The 24,654-nt window shown below is 42.9% G+C and overlaps 1 protein-coding gene and 1 long non-coding RNA gene across 2 annotated transcripts in view; one reads left to right on the plus strand and one right to left on the minus strand.

Annotated features, from left to right (window-relative positions):
* The window catches only part of dcc (DCC netrin 1 receptor), a 240,628-nt gene that overhangs the window by 59,338 nt on the left and 156,636 nt on the right, over positions 1-24,654 (plus strand). Inside the window, exons 2-3 of the mRNA XM_061060638.1 lie at positions 10,311-10,673; positions 21,944-22,231. Of these exons, the coding sequence (XP_060916621.1) occupies positions 10,311-10,673; positions 21,944-22,231 (651 nt within the window). The remainder of the gene's footprint in view (positions 1-10,310; positions 10,674-21,943; positions 22,232-24,654) is intronic.
* The window catches only part of LOC132991771 (uncharacterized), a 127,246-nt gene that overhangs the window by 55,490 nt on the left and 47,102 nt on the right, over positions 1-24,654 (minus strand). The gene's annotated exons all lie outside the window — the stretch shown is intronic.

Here is a 24,654-nt window from a genome sequence, read left to right on the forward strand (position 1 = left end):
TTTGAGGTGATCAGGGTTATAGCTGCACACTGGTCACACTGGGAGATGTGGGACGAGAAGAAAGAGGAGAGCAAAGAAGCGAGGAAGAAGTGATTAGAGCAAGGGATGAAGGAGGGAAGGAGACGAGGGAAGGAAAGCTTGGGAGGAAGACAGAACAGAAATGTGAAGTCTCTGATAAATCACTTTGTCCTTTGGACCAAAATGTCGGACAGACACACAGTGTGGCCGAGATTTTTATCCTTGTGTCCTGCTGCAGAGAATGAAAAAATATATATCATGCTTCCTAGATTGCTTTTGTGTTTTCTTGTGTTATTTGTGTTACACAACGATAACAGTTTTTTCGATCCCAACTAACCTCAAGCTAAGGCTTAAAACCTCAGCATGGCGACTACATCGATGAGACTCCAAATCCCCCCGCTGTAACAGATGTGTGACATCACTCACGTCCATTCATATTTACAGTCTATGGGAGTTCACTGTCGTCCTCTGCATCTTTGGTTAGTTAGATTGTCTTACTGTATGACCTTATTGTCCTAGTTGGTAAGATAAGATCCAACACAGTTATCCAACACACAAACAAACCAACAGATACAGGAGGGGGAAGAACAGCCAATCCTGTTTGGAGCTGGTTAAAATGGCGGTTTTTGTGAGTGGAGTCTGGTGGCTCTGAAGAAAGTTCCTTTAAAAAGAGAAACCCAGTCTTCACCAAAAGGTCTGTCTCTGGAGGGATCCTTTCTGTAATGGTGTCGAACACTTAGATTAACAATCTGAGCCTCCCAGAGACAAAAACAAGAACATACTTTGACTGCATTTTCTCCCCCTCTTGGTTAAAATGCAACCATAAGAGCCTGTTAGCAAAAAGCTGAAACAATCTACTGCAGGAATTCCATCAATGTTTGACCTTTTAAGAATGTGGACCACACATTTTCAGGGCTATATATTTTATTCATGTCACTCTCCAAAGAGAACATCTTCACATGTCTTAATTGATAACTCCAAACATTTTAGTTTCCTCGTGCTCAGCCTTCTAGTTTGAACTCTTTGCCTTCAATTCAGCCCGTGTCTTTATCTCTATATTGTTTTCGCTGCAGCCCTCAGCTAGCTTCAGGCGTTGTAGTCACTCTGCGCTGACCTTTACCTCCACGCTCGGGATGTTTATGGCAGTGTTCATATGGAGGCAGATTGGTGGAGCCTCAGTGGGAGCTGCACATCGACGACCTTCCACCTCTGGAAATAGTCTCCAGATGGAAGACATTTTCTCGCCGACATTGAACCAATTTGTGTTTCTTCCTGCACAAAGTTTGCTCAACCAAACATCTGCTGCAGGAGCTCGAATGTGGAGGAAAACCTTCCAAAAGAAGCAAACTGGTGGTTTCAGTTAATACATGACGTATCAACATTTGAGGGAACTGGTGATGGTTTTCCTGGCCAGTGCATTCATACGCACAGTACACATTGTGTACATTAGTAAACAAAAACCATGAAAGGGAAGACGATGGAAAAAAAAAAGATAAAAGCCAACTGACGACTGAGCGAGAAAGAGGGAATTAGTGGCTTTAAAATAAAAAGCCCAGAACATCATCTCTCCTCCTCGCTCCCTCTCTGATTTCTCTTTTCATCCTGATCTCTGCTTTCATCCTGCAGCTTTTAGCCGCCGCTGTGTTGTTTTATTCCTCCTCTCTCAGGGTTTTCTGTAAGTGAATCTGTGATCAAAGACCGATAGAATTGCTCTGACGCCGTTTTCACTTTACGCCGCCGATTTCATCCCTGATATTATCCCGCTGTGAGCTCACCAAATCTGCCTCTGAATTCTGTTACTCTGCCTGTGATCACATTCCCTCCGCCTAATCGGCCAGCTTGTATTTTTTATGGATGATTATCGGCCTTTACTTGTAAATAAGGTGTTTCAAATCAGTTACACAATTGTTCTCTTCTTGCTTGACTTTAGGCGAGTTGTGACGTCACCAACTGGTCAACAGTGGGACTATCATTTACAAAATGAACACCATGCTCAGATCTACTGAAGAAGACTCAAAACTGGAGATTGAGGCAATAAACTCATTTTAAAAAAATAACCAGAGGGTTGCGGGTTAAAGTACTGATACAGACCAAAATATGGACGTTGGTCGGCTTTCTGGAGAGGTGCTAGTTCATTTCCCACGTTCTGCCAATGTACCCATGAGCAAGGCACTAGACATCCAATAGCTAAGGGGTTCCCTCTCAAACTCTCTCTGGGTTCACGCATGTCTAAAGATTCTGTTTGTGCACATCTGTATTTTCAGCCAATGGGTGTGAGTAGCATCCACCACCGTGTAATGGATCAGATGGGGCTTCTTATTGAGCTGTAACTGTAAAGGCTGTTAGCAGAGGCTCAAGCTAGCCCATCATAGCAAAGAGCAACACCGTAACTGGAGTTTTAGGCAATTAAATTTAGCTTTATTTTGTATCTTCTACTGGCATGTTTCTGACTCCAGCTGTGTGGCGTCTGTTATTGGAAGCGTTTGCTTGCTGGAAGGATCCAATTTGGCATTTTTTCTAACTTGCTAATAACTAGCTTAGCATTAATGGTGTCCACACTTCCCAAACCATACAACACATGCTGTGGTTGACTGCTAACTATTCCCTTTTAGTTTTTGCTTTTCTTGCTTTGGTAAGCCCCAACGATGACATCATCATACATTTTTGATTTTAAGATTTTTCCTCTTTAATTTTCCACATTTTCTCATCTTCTGCTGATTCTTTTATGCCTCCATGTTCCAAAAGGAAACACAGATACACTTATGTTACACAACACTCTGTGCAACTTTTGTACAAATCACCATGAATCATGAATCCACCAACATATAAAAAATGTATCTGACTGTAAATATTTAAAGAGACGGACTCAATGTGGACCTGCGGTATCACTGCACAGTGTGGGGTGTGTGAGTGTGTGAGTGTGTGTGTGCGTGCGTGCGTGCGTGCGTGCGTGCGTGCGTGTGTGATGACAGCTACTCCCTCCTCGCCTCTTTGACAGTAAGCTACCTTGTTAAAGTCGTTCAATTTTGTGTGTGTGTGTGAATAATTGGCCTGCTGTTGACCGTTGGCTAATTGTGTCTGACAGCAGTAAAGGTCTTGGTTACAAACATTCAGATGGAGAGCTTATTGGGGTTTTAACCTGCAAACACACACACACACACACACACACACACACACACAGACGAGCACACACGTGGGGCTGCTGTGAATATGATGATTTTTGTCTCTGGGGAGGTTGTGTCACTGATGTCTCCTGACACTTTCCGACAAGGACCAAATGGAATACACATAAATCTTGGCGAGCAAGTGTGTGTGTGTGTGTGTGTGTGTGTGTGTGTGTGTGTGTGTGTGTGTGTGTGTGTGTGTGTAACTAATCCGTGTCTTTCCCTTCTTTCAGTTTTGATCTTTTTCTCCTCTCTTTATTTTATTTATTTTCTGTCACACCTTTTTATCAAAATCTTTAATATTGTTGCAAAGATTTCAAACATCTGCTGTTGTTAATTTAAATTACACAGTGAAAATAAACAGGCTGGGATTGATGCTGTTGACACACACACACACACACACACACACACACACACACAGTCAAGTAATTAGCAGCAGATACAGCAGGCTGAATGAGACTCGGCTAATTAAGACCAATTGGTGCTAATATCAGTGTCTGAGTGTGACTGTGTTCCTCTGAACAGTGTGCTGTTACATAATTAAATACAACATGAACTACTTTTCTTTGATTTGTTTGTTTTCATGTTTGTGTCATGTGACATCTCATCAGCCAATCACAGACAGGAAACAATATTTATGTTTCTCCTTTTCTTCTCCCTAAAATGATGCAGCCTTTTAGCCAGAGACAGATTTCAGGATTGTCTGACAACATTTTTCAGACATGAAGTTTAACATAAAAAAAAAAACATGTTTTTTCTATTTTATGGAGAATGATAACAAAAGACTGCAGAGACTGAAAAAGTGTTTTTAGAAAAGATGTTACAGATTTTAACTACTTGCATGAATCATAACAAAAGCTTTGGTGATTATATCCGACAGTCTCATTATTTGTCTGTCGATGCTCATTGGTTAGTGTGTGTGTGTGTGTGTTAGTCTGTGTTTTAGAGCTCAGCTGTGACATTGTCAAAGGGATTATGGGAGTTATAGTTCAATGGGACACAAAGGGTGGATGACAGGTGAGACTTGTTAATAAAGGATTAATGCTAAACACACACACACAAACACACACACACACACACACACACACACACACACACACACACACACACACACACACACACACACACTCACAGAAACACACAGACACACACAGGGGTGTTGTCCAGCTGGTGTCAGAGCTTTCTGCAGATGGGACTTTTACACACTCTGTGTTCTGCGTGTGTGTGTGTGTGTGTGTGTGTGTGTGTGTGTGTGTGTGTGTATAATTGGCTTACTGCTAGCCGGTTGGTAAATGTGTCCAGCTGCAGGATGTGTTTTCATGCTGAGTCAGAGCAGAGTGGACACACCATCAGGAGCAGGAACAGGTGTATCCTGTCAGGTGGACACTGATTCAGTCTCCTCTCAGTGTGTACATACAGTCTTTGTTGTTTTTGTGTAACTGCAGAGTCAGGTAGAAACTTCAAATGTGCACGTTCTGAGTGTTTATCAGTAGTGTCGTAGTCAAGATCACACTAACAGAGACCAAGACACCTGAGACCAGAGTGCGCCGAGACCGGGTCAAGTCCAAGACAAATTATGGATTGAGACTCAGTCAAGGCCAAGACCAAGGCAGGGCAAGACCGAGACAAGACCAAGACATTTAGGGGTTGAGACAGGTCTTGAGAGCAAGACTGATTTTGAGTACTACAAAAATACGAGGGGACGCTCTGGAAAGACAACTCTCTACCTCACAGAAACTGTAAAGGATGAAATCAGCAGACAGGAGTGAATAACACACACGATGAATCTAAAAGCCGGCCTTAAAGCTGTCCAGCTCATTGACTTCCAACAGTGCCAGAGCTCTAATTCACCTAAAATAATACACCATCATCTCTCACTTCTTTCTACATTATAGCTGTTAACTCCACTCCATCCATCATCTCCCTCTTGACATTTAGATTAATGTTGGACACAGTTCGTCTGCATGTTTCGTTGAAGCAGAGATCTGTGTTTCTATCGCTGAGCAGTCGCCTCCTCTGACGGCTGAAGGTCGCCTGTGTGAGTGTGGAAGTTATTTAGGCTCAGAGCACTCGTCTGAGAGTGGTTATGTCACAGGCCTCGGAGAAAGTAATGCGCCACTTTGGTCCGACCTCCGCTGTCTGGATGGGAAAGTGCTGGGGAGTAACAAACCCGGGCTGGCATCACATGTTAGCTGAAATCATTCAATGAATGATGGGATTCTTTTAATACAGCGGCCCTCAAACTTAATAATACACTGTGTTCAGACTGAGCGGTATGCGCAGATGCTAAAAGACATAAAGTTAGAACAGGCGGCTTTGGCTCAGTTGGTAAAGTTGTTTGTCTCTCAACCTGAAGGCTAGGGGTTCGATCGCGAGCTCCTGCAGCCACATGTCCGATTTGTCCTTGAGCAAGACACCGAACCCCAATTACCCCAATAACCGTTACCACCCTCTCACATTCACTCGAGCTGAATTCTCCAGAGAATATCCTGCTGCGTTCTCACATCAGCTCACTCTGACTTGCTGTAGAAATGGTCTCTGGCAGGAGAAACTCCTGGTGAAGTTTGAGTAAAAAATTTGGCTGTTTTGCAAGTTTTTCTGGAGTTTTCTGCCAGTGTGAAAGCCCTAACGAAGTGTGATGTGTGTGTAGATGTATATTGCAACGATCATCCTAAACCAAAAGTGCAGGATAGCATCGACAGAAAACATATGATCTTTTTTTTTTTTTCAAAGGTCTGCAAAAAAAAGTAAGGCTAAAGAATCTCATTGATTTGGGTTTATCAGGGAATAGCTGTTAACTTCAATAGTACTTGAGAAAGTCTTTCTTGCATTAACTTTTTAATATTTCCCACACACTCTCCCCTCACATCCTCCGCCCCCCAAGATTTCAGCTCTCGGAAATCAAACATATTTATTCAGAGGAACACTGTACAGTACATGCTTCTTCTTCATCTGCTCGTTTCTTCTTGAATCACTCAGGAAGATGTTTGATCCTTCAGCTGAATATGTCTTGCATTATTTAATACCGGAGTTTCAGTGGTTTATTTTATGTTATTTCTGGAGTATTTTTCTTTGTGACAGATTGAAGGTTTCATATTTTTTGGATGACATTTCACTTTTTTTTTTACCGCTCTTGTAACTTCTGGTCCTTCCTGTGTCGCCTTTTAGTTAAGATGATTCTGTGCTGGCAGCAGGCAAAGTTTAACACACACACACACACACACACACACGCACAAACTTTTTGGATGCTGTCCAGAGACTTAATGCAGTCTGCTTCTCAGACAGTAACCTGTGGTGACAGCTACTGTGAGCATGTGTGTGTGAGTGTGTATGTGTCTGTGTGTGTGAGTGTGTGTGTGTCTGTGTGTGTGTGTGTGTGTGTCAGGATGGTCTTGGCTGTCGTCCACCTCACTGTCACCGACTCTCATCTTATCAGTGAAAGTCCTGGATGGCTCTATACCCTCCACCTCTCTCTCCACCTCTGCTGTTAAAAATGGCTCTTTGAGTTTCTCAACCTGTGGCGTTCTCCTGTGCGAGGTCACAGACTGTCTGATGAGCAGGGTCACCGTACTGAAGGAATATGGACTCTGGGCCAGAGTAACATTGGAGCCTAATACATTATACTTAGCACCTGCTGACTTTACAATAATTTTAACGACATGTATTTGAGTGACTTGGCAGGACTTCTGGAGCGGCAGTAACTGAGTAGTTAGGGACTTGGTTTGGGAACAAAAAGGTCACCGGTTTTTGAAATTGGTCTGGTAGCTGAAGAGGTGCAAGTTCACTTCCTGAGTACCCCCCCTCCCCAGCTCAGGAGCCCCCTCACACTTACACCCATCCACTCCATTAGTGCATGTCTGCAGTATCCTGTGTCACTTTTAAAGACCCCAGACTTCTTAGTGTGTGGTACATTTACATAAAAGAGTAAGCAGCATCTCCCATGATTTACAAGCCTAAATAATGGAAAGGTCTGTCTCTATAGGGATGGTTTGTGTCATGTGGTCGGACACTTAGAGTATCAGTCTGAACCTGTCAGTGACTACATTAAGAGCTGGTGGAATAGACTTTGACGGGGTGTGTTTGCACAAAATAGTTTTGTTCTTTTTTACAAGGAAGATTTGCAGTTTACTGTGAGTCGTTTAAGTCTTGGCCCACCAACATTTCCTTTGTTTTCTGCTCATTCTCTGAAATTCTGCTTAAAGTTGAAGTATTGCTTTATTGAATTTGAATCCCCTGCAGTGCTGTTTCCTGGAAAGAACTTTGCACTAGTTTAAATAAAAGTGAATTTCCCAGAAATCCTGATTTGTACCTTAGTAGATATTTTTGTTAAAGTCAGTGCTAAGGAAAATAAGAAGTAGGTTTCTAAACACACTGGTATGTTCATTCTGCTGTAAAACTTTTCTGAATGGGTGTGTATGTGTCCGCTGGTTTTCTGCAGCCAGCCTCTAGTGGACACTCGATGAACTGCAGCATTTAGCATGTATTCATGGGCTTCATTTTTCAACACTGGAGGTTGCTGCTTGGTTTGTTCCATTTGAACTGTTTGAGCCTTTCACCAAGAATTGTTACCAAATCGTTCTCTTTTTTTTGTTACATCATAGAAGTTATTTGTAGCCGATAAACAGTGAAAAAAATGAAGAAGAAATTACTAATAAGCGTTGAAAAGAGAGGAGAGTAGAGATGGAGAAGAGCAGACAGAGGAGAGATAGCATCAAACTGCAGGACAACGAGGACAAGGACACACTGATGAAGTGACTGTGTGTGTGTGTGTGTGTGTGTGTGTGTGTGTGTGTGTGTGTGTGTGTGTGTGTGTGTGTGTGTGTGTGTGTGTGTGTGTGTGACTGGTCAGAGTGAGTACAGATAGAGCTGTCAAGATAGTGATTTACTGAGAGAGAGAGAGAGAGAGGGAGGACTGCTGAAGGGGAATCAATAAGAAGGAAACCGTGAAGGAAAAGAAAGAGGGAAAGAAGAAATGAGAGGAAGGGAGGGAGGGAGGGGATAAAGGTGGAAAAGAGTACACAAGGACAGGATGGTATGGAGGGGGGCAAAAGAAAGATGGCAGAAAAGGTCGCTGCAGGCAGAAAAAACAAGAGGTTGGGGTTTTATCAACAAGTGAGAAAAGCAACAAAGCAATGCAAAAATCCAGCCATGAGGGACAAATGACTTTAATGTTCACCATTTGTTTTCTCGTCCCAGTTGGAAACAACCTGAGAGCGTTTCGTTTTTGTACCTGATGTTAATTTAAAGAGAGATTTCCTGCAGGGGGAACCTGAAGCTGCACGGCTTTTGAAAAGGGAAGTCAGCAAAAATCAAAAGCAAAAGAGGGGTAAAGAGAACATCTGCTGTGCTTCAAAGTCGACTTTGTGCGGTAATGACGTGACTTCAGGTTGTTTTCAAACCTCTGTTAAGTCTATCCAGGAAACACGCGGGCGCTGAGCGGCGGCTTGGACCGAACAAACTGCCTCTCTGATCATGATGAAAGACTTTAGAGCTGCGTCGACTTCAAAGATGAAAGCGGAGACACAGCACCGCTCACCGCTGTATGAGCCTTTGGAAAGATTAGACCGAAATACACATAAACACATGAAAACAAAAACTACATGTTGATGCGGCTTTGATGGAGATGATGAGATAAAGTGCAGAGCGGAGTGTTAAAGTTCAGACTCAGGCTTCTGCCCTAAAGAGACTCATCTGACAAATTAATTGAGAAAAAAGGACAAATGGATCCACCAACAAGACATAGATTTGTTTGTTTTGCTTTGATTCATCTTACTGCATGTGCGGCTTGATCTCGCTCCTATATCCTATCTCATCCAGCTTGGCAGCTTGGAAAGTGGACAGGAAACATCAGGCTGTCCAAAGGAGTTGATGTCATTTCTAGATTATAGAATCGTACCTTCACACCACCACCTGTGGTCATGAGCTTTGGGAAGTGACCGTAAGGCCCCGTGTACACCTAGCTTCTTTTTTTCCGGCAGATGAGCGCTGGCTGTGCACTCGGGAGTGTTTGCATGAAGCGATTGTTCGCTGAGAAGAAAAGCGCTGCACGTCTGTCCTGTCTGTATGACAACGGTGTGTTGACAATGGCCGCTGTATGACCGACACAACTCTGTTACTTTTTACTGCATGTTTTATATTTGAGATCGTTTTTTACCCCATTAGACACAGAACAAACAGGATGTGGGCATAAGACATGATCCGTAGGAGGCTAAAATGCGTTGAGTATCATACATTTGGAAAAGAGCGCCTGTGACGTCATGAACGCCTTTCTGAAAAGTTGTAAGATTTTCAACTTGAGCGCTCGGAGCTTCCGCACAAAAACGGCAGAGCGCTTGTAAAAAAAAGAGGTGGGTCGCTGTGCTTTTCATCCTGCGAACGCTCTCTACTCTCTACTCATTGAAAACAACTGAAAAAAGACGCTGGCGCTCAAAGAAAAACGCTAGGTGGACTCGGGGCCTTAGACTGAGAATGCAGATAAAACAGGAGTTTATTGGAATGATGGCTGGGCTCAACTTTACTTAAATATGGTGATGTTCTGGGGCATCAGATCCTATAGCGGTTATGTTGCAGGCCCCATGTAGCCTACAGAGGCTATAGTTCTCATCGCAGCAGCCAAGGGTTTGAATCCTGCAGCTCTGCCATCGTTGTTGCAGCAGCTCACTGCTCCTGGTTTTTTATCATGGCTTGAGTGCCTTTGCAATATCGCTGTGTTGTTGTCAATCTAATCTGTAGAACTACAACAAAGCTTCCTATTGTTGAGTAGTTTTGGTTCCTCCTTGACTGAGCTCATCTGCTACACTTTTGCAGCAATAAACATTTTGCTAGCAAAAAACTCTTTTATGTTGAAGGTCCGACAGCCGTTGCATATTTCTGTTAACTGACCTTGGAGCCCTGCACATGCGAGCTGTGAGAGCATGTTGAAGTACGGCTCATAGAAACGAGTGGACGCTCACATGTTTCACTGTTATAAATGATTTGTGTGTGTGTGTGTGTGTGTGTGTGTGTGTGTCTGGTTGTCATTTTTTGGTTATTTATTTGGTACATTTAATTGTGATGGAGAGCGTCTGGATTTGTGATCTAATGTTCCCGTCCCCTCCGTCTAACGCTTCTTTACCTCTCCTCCTACAGCCTCAGACCCCTCGCCCTCCTCGTCCTCCGCCTCTTTGGCCGGCCTCGGTGGGTTCGTTGACTTCACGTTCACCCAGGAGCCTCAGGACACGGTGACGGTGCGAGGCGGCGTGCTGCAGCTCGACTGCCAGGCGCAGTCTGACACGGTGGCGGAAACGCCGAGCATCACGTGGCGAAAGGACGGCGTGCTGCTAAGCACGGTGGTGGACGAGAGAAGAAGGCAGTTAGCTAACGGCTCACTGCTCGTGCAGAATGTTGTGCACTCTCGACACCACCGGCCCGACGAGGGGGAATACCAGTGCCTCGCTACACTGGACGGAGTGGGGAGCATCGTTAGCCGGACCGCTAAAGTGACTGTGGCCGGTAAGAGACTGCTCTGTTGTAAAAATAAAGCTTTATATATGACAAGATGTTAGCATGACTATCAGACTACAGGATGTGAGACTTAATGAATGACTGCATAGCTTGAAACTCTAATGATCCTTAGAAGTCGATAAGTAGGGGATTCTTCTGGCCAAATCCTAATCCAGGATTTTCCATCAGTGGTACATTCCCTTTCTGGCTTCCTTTTTTTTAAAGATTTATTTTTGGGCTTTTTGTGCCTTTAATGTAGAGATAGGATAGTGAATAGAGTTGGAAATCAGGGAGAGAGAGAGAGTGGGATTACAGCCTCCATAATGGGGTGCACGCACTAACCACTGCACCACCAGCGACCCCCCTTTCTGGATTTCAGCTTAAAAAGAAAATCTTCTTGCAGTCAAAAACATTTGAGCTAGTTTTGCACCCCCCTGCCCCTCAGTCCCCAAAGATCCAATCTTCTAGTCTAGGCCATAGTACGGGAGCTAAGAAGTGCAAACCAAAATTAAAAGTGTGAGACACTTTAAAAAAGCTTGAGACAAATATACAAGTGGTAGAACATCTTACCAGTCCCCAAACAATTTAGAAACCACAGAATCGATGTGGTTGTCGCATGTCGTATAGCTTTTGAAAAGCAGCCTCTGCTATAGGCCTATTTGCATTTACATTTACAAACACTTTGATTGTTCAGAACAGGCTCAGGTGAAGTATTTTTACAATTCTGGCTTTTGAACAGTTTGCTTCCACCAGGGACGGCGCCAGGATTCTTTTTCTCCTGTCGCTGAGGGGGAGCTTTACTTTAACATGTTGGTTTGCTATGAATAGTCGATTTTCATGAATTCATAGTTACTTTTTAAGTTCTCTCTTTTTTTCCAAATAAAAGCAGACATATGTGAGGGGGCTTAACCGGGGCTAGACAGCTTTGTGATGGGGCTATAGCGCCTCCTAGCCCCGATGTAGCGTCGTGCTTGACTTCCACTTGGCTGAAAAAATGCAAAAACATGATTTGTTTGAGAAATCGTCTTCAATCAAGGCTCACTTTCTGACTTTTTCCAAACATGATCTCTTTAAGAGCATCAAGGCGATGCACATTTATTTCTACAGTGAGAGAGGAGGGAAGGATAAAAGAAGAGTAGCGTTAGCGTCATTCACATTAATGTATCCATCACACCTTGACCCGTCCTTCACACTTACAGTTGACATGCTCATGCATCCATGCTTTTTTATTCCTCGGCTCCCTCCATTTATTTTACTGTTCACATTATTTAATAGAACCAAAGTAATTCACCTGTAATGTAATTTGGTAAGTGGAGTGTGGCTTAAGATCAATACTGTTTATGGAAGACATTAATAGGAAGAGAGGAGCACAGGCTTAAGTGCAGCACCATCGACAGTAATGTGCTCCGTCTACACTCTGGGACAATGCATCTGCCCACACGTCAGAGACTATTTATATTTAGCACCTCTCTTGTGCCAACAACATCATGCATTTGTCTTTTGGTCATTTCCATAAACTCATATGACTAGATATGAACATCAATAATCTCTCTTTTCTGCAAGGCTTGTTCCCATTTTTAGACGCAGCATAACATAAACTAAAAAAGGACTTCCTAAAATAAGTTCAGGAAGTGATAGCACACAGGTCACGTCAGCCTTTAATACTGCTAAAAATAGCCTTCACTACTCTTGATATGCTAGAAGTGTCTTTAGCCCATCATATCCATCAGGAGATTAAAAATAAAATGGGACCTTCCATAAATCTGCAGAGCAGCCATCAGCTGAATGAAGCTCTCCACCACCTCTTTTCTCATTACGAGTTATTTTCCACTCAAATGGTGCTCGTGTCTGAACACTCCTCTCCTTTTGCAAACTGAACTCTTGACTTCTTCACAGAGTGGCAACACCACCAAAGCACAAGTTTAAATTCTAGTTTGACTAAAATTCTAACTGAGGTGTGAGTGTACTAGGTAAAAGTTTCACCAGATAAAATTTTCCAACATTGTCATAAATTAAAGCATAAATCTAAAGAACATGAGATGGCACATTGTATTCAAAGGTCCCATATTTTGCTAAATACACTTCACCATGTTTCTCTAACACTAATGTGTCTCTAGCTCGTCTACAAACCCCCCAGTGATGAGAAAAATCCATCCTCTCTGTCTTTAGCCTGCTCCACTTTTCAGAAAATGTGTGCTCAAACAGGCCGTTTGGAGATTTTCCCTTCATGACATCACAAAGGGCAGTAACCCCTCCCTCAGGTGGGTGACACTCCCAGAGCTAGGTGTTTGTTCTGCCCTCTGAGTCTGCCTTCTCACCTTAAACAATAGGACATGGAGCGAGAAAGCCCGAGCCGATCCAAGCCCTTCCAGAGAGGGGGCGTGGTCAGACACAGCTCATTTACATATTTAAAGGTACAGACATGGAAACAGCCTGTTCTGAGCAGGGCTGAAATTGTTATTCTGAGTCGCAAAACAAAAGACAACAGTTTTGAAAAGTGAGTGTTTTTCTGTTCAAATCGTCAAACCTGATGAATATTTATCCCGACTCTTGTTGACTGTATTCAGACAGACAAGTTGCATGATGGGACTTTTAAGGTAAGGTCAGAGAGTTTCTCTCTCAGACTCGAATGACTTCTGTTTAGTCGGCTGAATTAAAATTATCGCCTAAACAACATGCTGATTACTTCTGAGACTCTGATAACAAGCTGCTGCATACCACGCACACAAACACAAACACTCTCTATCTCTCTCTCTCTCTCTCTCTCTCTCTATCGGAGTGTGCATCAGCCCGCCGTCTCTTTAGCTCGCTCAGCTCTTTGTGTTTGAGTGCTTCGGTCTCTGGAGTGACTCTCAGCCTCCCACTCAGTTAGACGCTTACTCAGACTGCAGCCCGGCAGCTGCAGCTCACAGAGACACAGTGTGGGTCTGTGTGTGTGTGTGTGTGTGTGTGTGTGTGTGTGTGTAGAGTTGTCAGTGGAAGTGGTAAACCACAATCTTCCAACCCTTAGCTGTAACAACAGATAACCTGGAGCTTCCTGAAACCTGGACCTTTAGTTTTTATCACACAACATCCCTCCAGACGATTTGGAGACAAGACCAAAGTTTTGAAATGAGTGTCAACATCATCTGCTACAGTTTATCCTGTTCTATATATAAGGAATGTGTCCATTTTTCTATTTTCTTTAAAGGTCCCATATTATGCTTTTTCTGGTTTTATATGCTCTTTAGTGTGTTTTCCAAGTGTCCTGTGCATGTTTAGGCACATCTATGTGCAAAAATTCAAAGTCCGCGGAAACGCGGCTTCTCCTACGTCCTCTCCTAGGTCCTCCTGTTAGCTGTAGCATTAGCTGCATGTAACACTCGGTTCTTGCCCCCCTCGATAAAAAATTGTCAGTCCGACGTCATTGTCAGTGTGAGATCACTGATCTAAGCCCATTGGCTCGTTGTGGCAAGCCCAGCAGCTCATGTTGCACGCCCGTTAACTTCTGTAGCCTGTTTATGCTCCCCTCGGATGGAGCCAGTGGCTGCATTCCCAATATGGTAAAAGAGGCGGGACATTTCTGAGAACTGTGCTGAGCAACTGACCAATAACGACAGAGCGGATCGGCAGACCAATCAGAGCAGACTTGGCCCACGTGGGGCTCTGCAGTGTGGGCTCAGCAGAGCGTAGCTGACGGACTCAGAGTGGAGAGGGAGCAAGGAGGAGCAGTACATGAAAACAGAGACTTTTTTCGGACTTTAGCTATTGTGAACGTACAAAAGTAGGTACATAGATTAAATTTATTAATTTTTATTATACGAACCCCAAAAAGGGCATAATATGGGCTCTTTAAAGTGTATTTAACCAGGAAAAACCTCATTGAGCAGCACATTTAACAGGTTACAGCGCAGTCACAAGCACAGGTCAACATCAGGAAACTGAAAGGTCATCAGTCAAAGCACCTAGGACCTGACGCATCTTCCTCCAACACCTTTAATCTACTTTTAAAAGATGTGAATATGCCAGCTCCCCCTGACACAGATCCTCCTGTAGCAGATTCCCGGCTGCATGGAGCAGTGTACCCGACACTCCTTTTCCCCGTTTCAAAACTCACTTTGAGGTCAGATACTGGGTGACTGTGTCACACAGTTAACACTGAAGCTTCCAGCGCTCTTCACATGAATTTACGTTAAGTATGAGTGAAGCAGTTTAGGTAAAGCCTTGATTTAGTCTACAAATAGACAATGCAGGCCAGCCACCTCGACCACTCAGAGTACATGATGAGTTAGAACCCTGAGGTTTGTTGTGAACCTCAACGCTCCATGGTGAACGCTATCTGGAAATTTAGAAGATGCATGATTGTAAATGTACATCACCGTGATCAATCAGAGGCGTAAAAGGAGCAGCAACAAGTCGTTGTTCTGCAGAAAAATAAAAAAAACAAGACTCTGAATTAAAAACCCAGCCGCCACTTTAACTTCTTCTTCTGATTAAAATATGTTACGTATTAGTTGTTGCATGCTCTACTGTACATTCACATTGTCAATACTTAGGTCTGAATTTGATACGGACAGAAACAAAACCAAAGGAAAGTTTGTGATCATGCGCCGGATTCTGTTGCAAGACTTTATTTTTGTAATGGCTTTAAGCACACACACACACACACACACACACACACACACACACACACACACACACAATTGCAAATAATTCACCCAGATACCAGCGTTAAATTAAAATATAAATCAGTTCTGCCTGCCCGTCATTCTCTCACACACTGAAACTCACACTAGCACACACACACAAACGCACACACACGCACACATGCACACATGCACACATGCACACAGGCGACACAAAACACATTACAAGGCAAAATGCTAATGAAAAGCAGAGGCTTAAAAATTCAATTAGTGTTCTAACTGTGTGTGTGCGCGCCTGTGTGTTTGAGGATGACTGTAAACTGGGAATTAATTAGAAACACTGAACACAGATAGAGCGAGCGAGCAAGAGTCGAGCAAGAGAGAGAGAGGGCAAGAGCAGAGAAAACAAAAATAATACATAGAGAGAGAGAGAGAGAGAGAGAGTAAAGACAAATAAAGAGACACAAAGAATGAAAGAAAGAAAAATAAATGATACACAGAGTGAACCTGGAGTACAAAGAAAAACAAAGATGGAGGAATAATGACGAGGAAAATAGAAAGATGGAGCACAGCTGAGTATAAATAGAGAGACAAAAAAATCTTTACCGACATTTCAATACTGATAATTATACGAAAGCATCAATTTGATGCTTTGTTAGTTTTGTGACTCTTCAAGTTTGAATAAAATGAAATTGTTAACGTCTTTTAGACACGAGGAAACTAATCGAGGAGACTTAATAGAGAGTCATCTTTAAAATGAGAAAACAAACTTGATGATTGTGCTGTGAACATGATTAAAAAAATATCTTTATTGATGGCTTTTGCTTGTACAAGATCTCTGTTCATAACTAGTTTGTTTTTGTGTTCTTTGATTTGAAGTCTGTTGTTCTTCATCAACAACTAATGACAAGAGTGAAGTCTAACTCCCTCTGGGTTTTGTTGTTCTCAGCTCTGTGACAGACTTTCCAAACTGAAGACTTTCTATCGCTTTAAAAAATACAGACAATATCCATATCGACTTTATGATTTACATTTATCTACATTGGATCCCCATTAGTTGTTACCGCAGTAACAACTAATCAACAATTGTTTCCCAGCTTTGGACTGTAGTTATGAATTTGAGCCAGCACCTCAAAGTGAGTGACTGAATGACTCGTTTGAACCATCAGATTTGATCGATATCTAATTTTGTAACCCTTTGTCTGTAGCTTTCAGCGTAGAGAGCACCACAGAAGCTGTATTGCTAACGTTACATAGGGACATTCAGTCTTCCATCAGTCTTAAAAATACTACGAGTTAATAATACTTAATGATGTGCTATTTGGCTGGTATCGAGTATAGTGGCATTATGTAATTGATGAAATCAATTACAAAATATTTTGCTTTCCAACCCTTTCGCTGCTCATCTACATGTTCAAGCTTCTCAGTCGACAGTGTTACAAAAGAGAAACTGAATAGCCTTCAGTCCGTCCATCCCCAATTAGCCACCAACTCTCTGAGGATTTGGACAAATGCCAATTAGCGGCGATGAGGAGTATGGCGTTCGACCCACAGAATCAGATAATAATCATTCCCCAGGCAAAGATTCAGAACAGAAGGGTCCCCAAATCCCTCAGCCGCCCTCCCTCCACTGTTTGCTGTGATTTGCATTTTATTATCCGTCTGAGTTATTTTGGATGTTCGTCTAATGAGGATGAAAAAACAGCACGGAGACTGCAGCCACCATCACAGTCAACAGTTTGATGACTGAGGACTCTGGTTTGAGTCCGGATTCAAAAAGTTGATGCGAGGTCGTGTTGATTTTAGGGTCATTTTTTTGTCTTTTCCACTTCTCTTCATTCTTATCTGATTGAATCTTCTCACTTCTCCTCCTCCAATAGTGAATATTTGAACCATTGCTCTTCTTATTTTTTCTCCATCTCGTTCTGTGTGATATTTATATTCAACGTGACTCGTTATCAGTGGAAAGTCTGCAGCATATTTTGGACCCAAAATCTGCATTTCTTGGAATTCCCAATTGCCTACAAAAGCAAGTCAATCCCAAGCGGCAACCCTCCGTTGCTGAAAAATCAAGCCAATGAGGAAGTGCAAAAAACTGGGATTGCTGGAGTCTCCGCTTGAGGCTGGCTCCAAGAGACCTGGAAGTCTCTGAAAGGAGGTTACCCGCCTCAGGTCCAGCTCTCAGCCTGTCGTTAGGGTTGACTGACAGTTAGGTTGAGACAGGATTTCCAGCATGATGGAAGAAGCCACCTATAGTAACAGATGGCTGCTGACGTCACTCAGGCTTTGTCCTTTAGTATTTACAGTCTCTGGTCAAACTCTGTTAGATCCTTTATTAAATCTGAGAAATCCCCCCACATGTTTACAGCTTGGTATAAAAGTTCAAGTTTGGTCTCCTTAGTTATTTTCTCTGTTCATGACGAATGTATTTACTACTTTATACAACTCACCTGTGTTATTATATCATGGTTTGAAGTTATGTTAGATGAGGGGCGTGGCCTCTTTGAGGGAGCTGCTAGGTGTCACCTCAGCTTGTTCAGTCACACTAAGCTCTCTCCCGTGTTTGTGCCGTTGGAGCCTTTTGGAGAGTTTTCATGTAAATATCAGACAAATAATCTGTCTTGCTGTGCAGCTGATTAGACTAACAGACCGTCCAACAAGTCTGAGCTCTCATTTTTATTTTCATCAAGTAAAGTCCAGTAAAACACTTATAAGCAGGGAGCTGTGTCTTTGATCACCATACCTAATTTATTCTTGTTGCATTTTTTACATGTTGACTTTGTATTTACCTTGGAGCCAGGATTGTTGTTGGCTGTTCCCTGCAGAGAATTTGAGTTACTGGTCGCTGCTTTAAGGTTCTGCTGCTTCTGTGGGAGGGAAGTTTATCATGGAAAATATCTTCATGGTTATAATTCAATAGATTTGTTCCAGAGCTTTAATTTCCCTCCTACACCACTCTTCATCATTGTTGTGTCTTTTTATCGATGTTTCAACCGGTCTGAGAATAAATCAACCAAACAAGGAGGTGATAAAATAATCGGGACATTGGGTTGTTTGTCTATAGAGCTGCCAGCGTAAGCCACAATAGAGATATGGATTACAGCATGGATACGATTGACACAAGAAACTGTCATATAGAAATGGACCCCTCAAAAATCCACATTTCTATCATCAGTTTGAAATTAAAATGAGCTTGTCGCCCAAAGCACACAATGTCACAGCTTTGGTTAGTGATTGTAGCAGTTTGCCATGAGGCTTAAGGCCCACCCTAACTCCAAATGTCCAATGTCCAATCAATCTACCACTGTTTCAAGATTGATCTCAAGTTAGGTTGAGACAGCGTTTCCTATATGGTGATGGCCATCGTCTAGCTTAAAACACCAGTTCAGAAACCAATGTATGGTGTCACTGAGTGTACATCCACATTCTGTACGGTCTAAGAATGGGACCAGCAGCACGTCTCCAGACCCTTAAACCAGCTCTGGTAGAGTGAGGACATGAAGACAATGAGCTCAATATATTCACTTAATGGATTAAACATGTCGCAGTTATGTCGCAGCAGTATCTTAATCCTAAAGGAATTAAAACTAAGAAATCGTCCTCACAAGTCACACCAACAAGAGTGTGTGTTTTATGTGTGTGTGTGTGTGTGTGTTTTATGTGTGTAATGCTGCAGGCAGCAGTGTGATCCACATTAGAACAGACAGCAGCAGAACTTATATAAGACCCATGATCTAAATTCACATCAGTGTTCCCATCGCCTTCGATCTGTGTGATGTCACGACATGTGAACTTGTGAAGACGCGCAGAACCTGCATCCAGTGATGCCCGGTTCAGCGATTTAAAGAGTCGATCTGAAGCTGTTATGAAGTGAGGCCCTGCAGAATGAAAAGAGAAAGTTAAGTTTAATGCATCAGAGGCTGTTTGTGTGTCGCAGAGAGGGATTGACGCCAGCATGAAAACAAACTAACACACTCAAACTGGAGGCAAATGAGACACCAGACTGCATTTGTTTTTCTGTCTCTTCATTGGTTGGAAAAGCTTCAGGAGGATTCAGGTGCCGCCAGAAATATGGGACTTTTGGGATTTTAAAAGTTCTTCATAACTGCATTTTAAATTTCAATGCCCATGAGCGACCAAGTCCAAAACAATTTATTTTATTTTCAACACAAAGTAAACTGAATATTTGGTTCCCTTTAAACATTTCAATAAACACAGAACTTCTGTAAAAATGTACCTAAATATCAATAAACTACCGCATGCAATATCATATAAAGTACTTTTTTAAAGATTTTTTTTTTTTTAGAGATAGGACAGTGGATAGAGTCAGAAAGCAGGAACAGAGAGAGTGGGGAACGACATGCGGGAGAAGGAGCCACAGGTCGGATTCGAACCTCAGAAACCCGCAGGAGGAGCAAGAAAACCTCTTGGGGGGAAAGAAGTCTGGGTTGACTTATGCTGCATTCATGTGCTGCTTTGGTGTTTTCAGTCTGAATGAGTCTGAACGTTGTAACAACAGCACAAAAAAGCGTTGATGCTATGAAGAAGATCTGTGAAATGTAACAGTTATATTAAATAAACTTGTCTTTCCGATGTGTCCAACACCACATGAATGCACCAGAACTTCGCCTACTGCCACTGTGACTCGACCTCGGATAGGTGGAAGAGAATGGATGGATTTATATCGTTGTTGCAGTGTTTGCCTTGTCTTCAGATCTTTTGCTGTAATTCAATTTAATGAAAATTTGCCAATCCTTCCACTCATAGTTTGTTACCATTCTCCCAGAAGAGAGTAGTTGAAATGAATCAAGTCGACCACTACCTTTAGGAGAACATTTGTCATTGACTGTGACCTGTTGGATTTTCATTTTCTGACTGCATGCGTGAACTAACGTGTTCGCCCTCGGGGTGTTTTTAAATCTATCTAATCTGATCTTCATGTTTCCACTGGATTTACAGTATTTCTAGCCACCTGCTGGGATTAGTGACCTGTCACAGAGAGGTTGACGAGTAACTCGAAGTAACCTTTGTATGTTTTTATTGTAATTTCCACAGCATGGTAAACATTTCCTTTGATGGTGCAGTAGGTGGACAGTTTGAGTTTCACAAAAATTGCAACACGCTGCGTCAGAGGGTTCAGAGAAAGAGGCAGAGATTTGGAGAATATTTCAGAAATTCTGGCATGAAAATATTCACATTTAATCCTGTTAAAGTCAGCTGTAAAATCTCAGGACAACATCAACACAGATATGAAAATAAGCCTCTCTTTATTGAATTCCTGACATTCCCGCAGATTGCAGTTAATCTGCCCCGAGGCTCCGGCTGCCCGGTTGAAAATTAAAACAGAACCTCCGCATGAGCTTTAGATAATAAAACAAGGCGGCTGATCAGAGCGCGAGCAGAGCGAGGACGGCAGTCGGCATGGTTGTGTGTTTGTGAGGCTACGGGCTGTTTGTTGTTGGAGTGAATTTGATCAGACAGGAAGCGGCGTGCGTCCCAAACACAGCGTGCCGGACACTTTCTGTCCGCGCTCATCATCTCTGTGTCCCTCTGTCTGTCTGTCTGACTTTCATCCGTCCTCCTGCTGCTCACCGTATTCCTCTCTCTTTTATAAATCCACTCCTGCTGTGAATCCCTGCTCCTCTATTCCTCTTCTGTCTTTGTGATTCTCTGCGAGTCGACCTGAGGAACCTTTACTGTCAGATTACATCTTCTTCTTCACCACTAATGCTGCTGTGTGTCTCCGGCTTCTGACGCAGAGGCACTTTTGTGCTAACAGCAGAACTGACAGCAGCTGTTTTGGTAGATGAGGGTGTACAAGTTGGTCTCTTAAAAGCAGCACACCTCAGGGGCTGGGAATGCCAGCCAATGACGAATATCCAACGACTGCACTACTTCAAAGCGGCCACTAGGGGCTGGTCCTGAAAGCAAGTTATTCCCCATAGAGTCCCATGTTGAAACGTCCAACTTTACAGCACAGGCTGGTACGAGAAGCATTTCTGCTCTCTATAGCTTATACATGTAGTCACGACAACGGGGCTGAACTTTTACAAAATCCCATCCTCTCCTCATGTTGTCAGTCTGTGAAACCTGTAGAGGAGCTTTGCATGATTTGCAGCTCAAAAAACTCCTTATTTATCTGATACTGGTGTCAGTAGAAACCCTCATTTCAGCCTCTTTCCATACAACGCTTCAATCAGCTGCTGTCTGTTTAAGGCCAACCTTCCCACGTGCCCACTTTATTCTAATTGACCAGCGCTCAGGAAGATTTCTAGTGGGAGGACGCCTCAGGGATGTTTCTCCACTATTGTTACTGACAAATCTGATTTCCCAGATTTCCTTCTTGATTTTGATTGGTCGGTGATGGAGAAGTGATATTGACTAGCGTGGTGCTGTTCCAAAAGTTTAACTGTTTTCGACTGAGTGCTGGATTTGTATAGAAAACCTGCGCTGCCAGTGCAAGAAGACAAACGGCCTCAGCGGACACAGGCCCTTCATTGTATTGATTTGTTCCCACTGATGTCCAAGTTTCTGGGTCAGAGTTTCAGTTTGTTAAAAAGAGAAAATGTAATCTTACTATGCAGGACAAACAGGATGCTTAAGGAGAAAGACAAAGAAAGTTTACACCATTTTTTCTACATTCCTCTCCCTCAGGTCCGCTGAAGGTCGTCATTCCCACTGAGTCCGTCTCTTCGTACCTCGGTGACACCGCCCTGCTGCTCTGCGAGGTCTCGGGCGAGCCGAACCCCGTCATCCGCTGGCAAAAGAACCGCGAGGACCTGCCGGTGACGTTTGAGCCTGAATCTCGTCTGGCCGTGCTGCCGTCCGGATCGCTACAGGTCAGCCGGGTCCAGCCTCCGGACTCGGCCACGTACCGATGCCTGGCAGACAACCCCGGCAGCACCAGGACGGGGACGGACGCCGAGCTCAGAGTGCTTCCAGGTAACTGATCCATCAGTGATCCACTTGATCCATCCATTTGGTGCGCTTCCAATTGATTTTGAGCACCTGCATTATATTTCAAAATAACCCAAGGGAACACAAATCAATGATAATCATATAAGAATGACTCCAAGTATCAAAACAGGGGAAAAAAAGTCTTGACTTTCTGTTGTGGTACTTTTTTTAGGATTTCAACCTTAAAATTAAGCTCTGGGAAAATCGATAGATGATGGGTTATCTCTGAGCCGAGTGAGAAAACAAGTTTAGTTTGAAATAGATATTTAAAAGAGTTTAAATGCAGTTTTTTGGATTGCAAATCTCTCCTTTCCTATCCGATTTTCGCTCCATCCCTCTGCTGTGGTCATGAGCTTTTGGTAGAGATTTAAAGAATCAGATCAGGGATTCAAGCGGCTGGAATGAGTTTCCTGTGGAGGCTCCCTAAGAGCCTTAGAAATAGGATGAGGGGCTCAGACATTTGGGGGGAACTTGTAGAAGAGCCGCCATTTCTATGCATCGAAATGAGCCAGTTGAGGTGTTTCTTGAATCTGAGGAGGATGCCTCCTGAATGCCCTCCTTTTTGAGGTTTTCTGGGCTTGCACAACTGGGAGGAGACCCCAGGGGAGACCGAGGGGTTATATATCCCGTTTGGCCTGGGAATGCCTGGGGATCCTCCAGGAGGAGTTGGAAAACTTTGCTTGGGAGAAGGAAGTCTGGGTTGACTTACTTCACCTGCTGCCGCGGTGACCCGGCCTCGGATTATTGGAAGAAAATGGATGGATGGATCCTTCTTGTTCATAAAAGCTACAAATTCTGCAGTTTTTTAATATCAAATAAAAGAAAGAATTATGTTTTCTACATAATATAAACAACTTGAAACCGTTTTAATTTCTTTGTTTTTGTAGATAAAGTTGCTTCGTGTGAGCGGGAGAGTTATAGAATAGAATAGAATAGAATAGAATTACTTTATTGATCCCAAACTGGGAAATTGTGGCGTTACAGCAACAGGTTATCCAAACACACAATATGAGCAAATAAACACAATATAATATTAAATACAAAGTAAATAAGCACTAAAAATATCAAAACTATGAATGAGAATATATAGAACCAGGATTTAACTTAGCATTAGTAGTCTTAAATATGAAAAGATTAAATACAACATACTTTGCTGGAGATAAATGTAAATGTGCAAAAAGAAAGTTGTAAATGAACAGTATTGACATAGGGAGCTGTCCAGAGCTGTGCAATCAGTGATACATAAGATAAAGTGCAGGAGTGTAGACATGTTATCAGCAGAAACTATTCAATATAATGGCGAGTAGACAGACAAATGAAGTGAACTTGAGTGCAGAGATAATTTGTAAACTTATGAAGGAAGTGGGCGCTCTCAGAAAGCTGCAGGAACATTTCAGGATTCTATTAAAGTTTGCAGTCATACTGAGCATAGCACTAGTTTGATTCATGTGGTTTAAGAGGAGAGTTTAGAAATCCAGCTGCAGTGAAAGGGCCTTTTCCACCCTGATTAACTTTGAATGTCTGACAGGAAGTGCCGAACACATTTGAAATATTGTTTGTGTTATGAGCCTTTAAAAATAGACCTTCTTCCGATGTGGTTTTACCCGAGTTCCATCATTCAGCAGCAATTTGAGTCCATGTTGAGTAGAGGCTTTCCCTGCAGACATGGTTTTGTCAGGAGGTAATTTCTGCTCATTTTCCCCCTCATGCTCCACGTCTCATTTGAAAATGAAATGTGATGGAATGAATGAACAGAGAGAGTGAGGTGTGATTTCAGTAACGTGTCTGTGTGCAGAGAGGGAGCAGCTTCCGTCCACAGGGAGTCCGTCAGCCGCTGATCTTTCACACACTCCGCTCCGTCCAATTATACGAGTCCACGGTCTGCCCACTTCATCGCTCACATTACAGCGCAGGTTAGCTAATAGCTTCCTGGTTAAGCAGCGCTCTGACTGCAGCCTGTGAAGTGTTCCTCTGCTCCATCCCAGCGGGGGGGGGGGGGGGGTCCGTCCATCTACTTAAAGATGATGAGGTGTACTTTCTATTTCCAACTTTACCTTCATTTTCATCTCAACAATCAAACACAGCTTAACATACTCTGACAGGTTTTCAGGGATGAATCATCCTTCGAGCAGAAACTCAGAGAACAAACGTCAGAGGGAAGAGTCGGAGTTTGATCTCATAATTCACCTCTTTAACTTTTTTTAAAGGTTTATTTTTTGGCTTTTTATGCCTTTTTTTGAAGAGACTCACTCACGGTGAGTAGAGTTAGAGATCGGGTAGAGAGAGAGTGGGCAATGACATGCGGGAAAGGAGCCACAGGTCGGACCACGACATTTAATGCAGCATCCGAGTTGCACCCATTAGAACCTGATTTTTTTTTTCTAGCAAATCCAAAACAGTAGCCTTTT

This window comes from Labrus mixtus, chromosome 17 (assembly GCF_963584025.1).
Source record: "Labrus mixtus chromosome 17, fLabMix1.1, whole genome shotgun sequence".
NCBI lineage: Eukaryota > Metazoa > Chordata > Actinopteri > Labriformes > Labridae > Labrus > Labrus mixtus.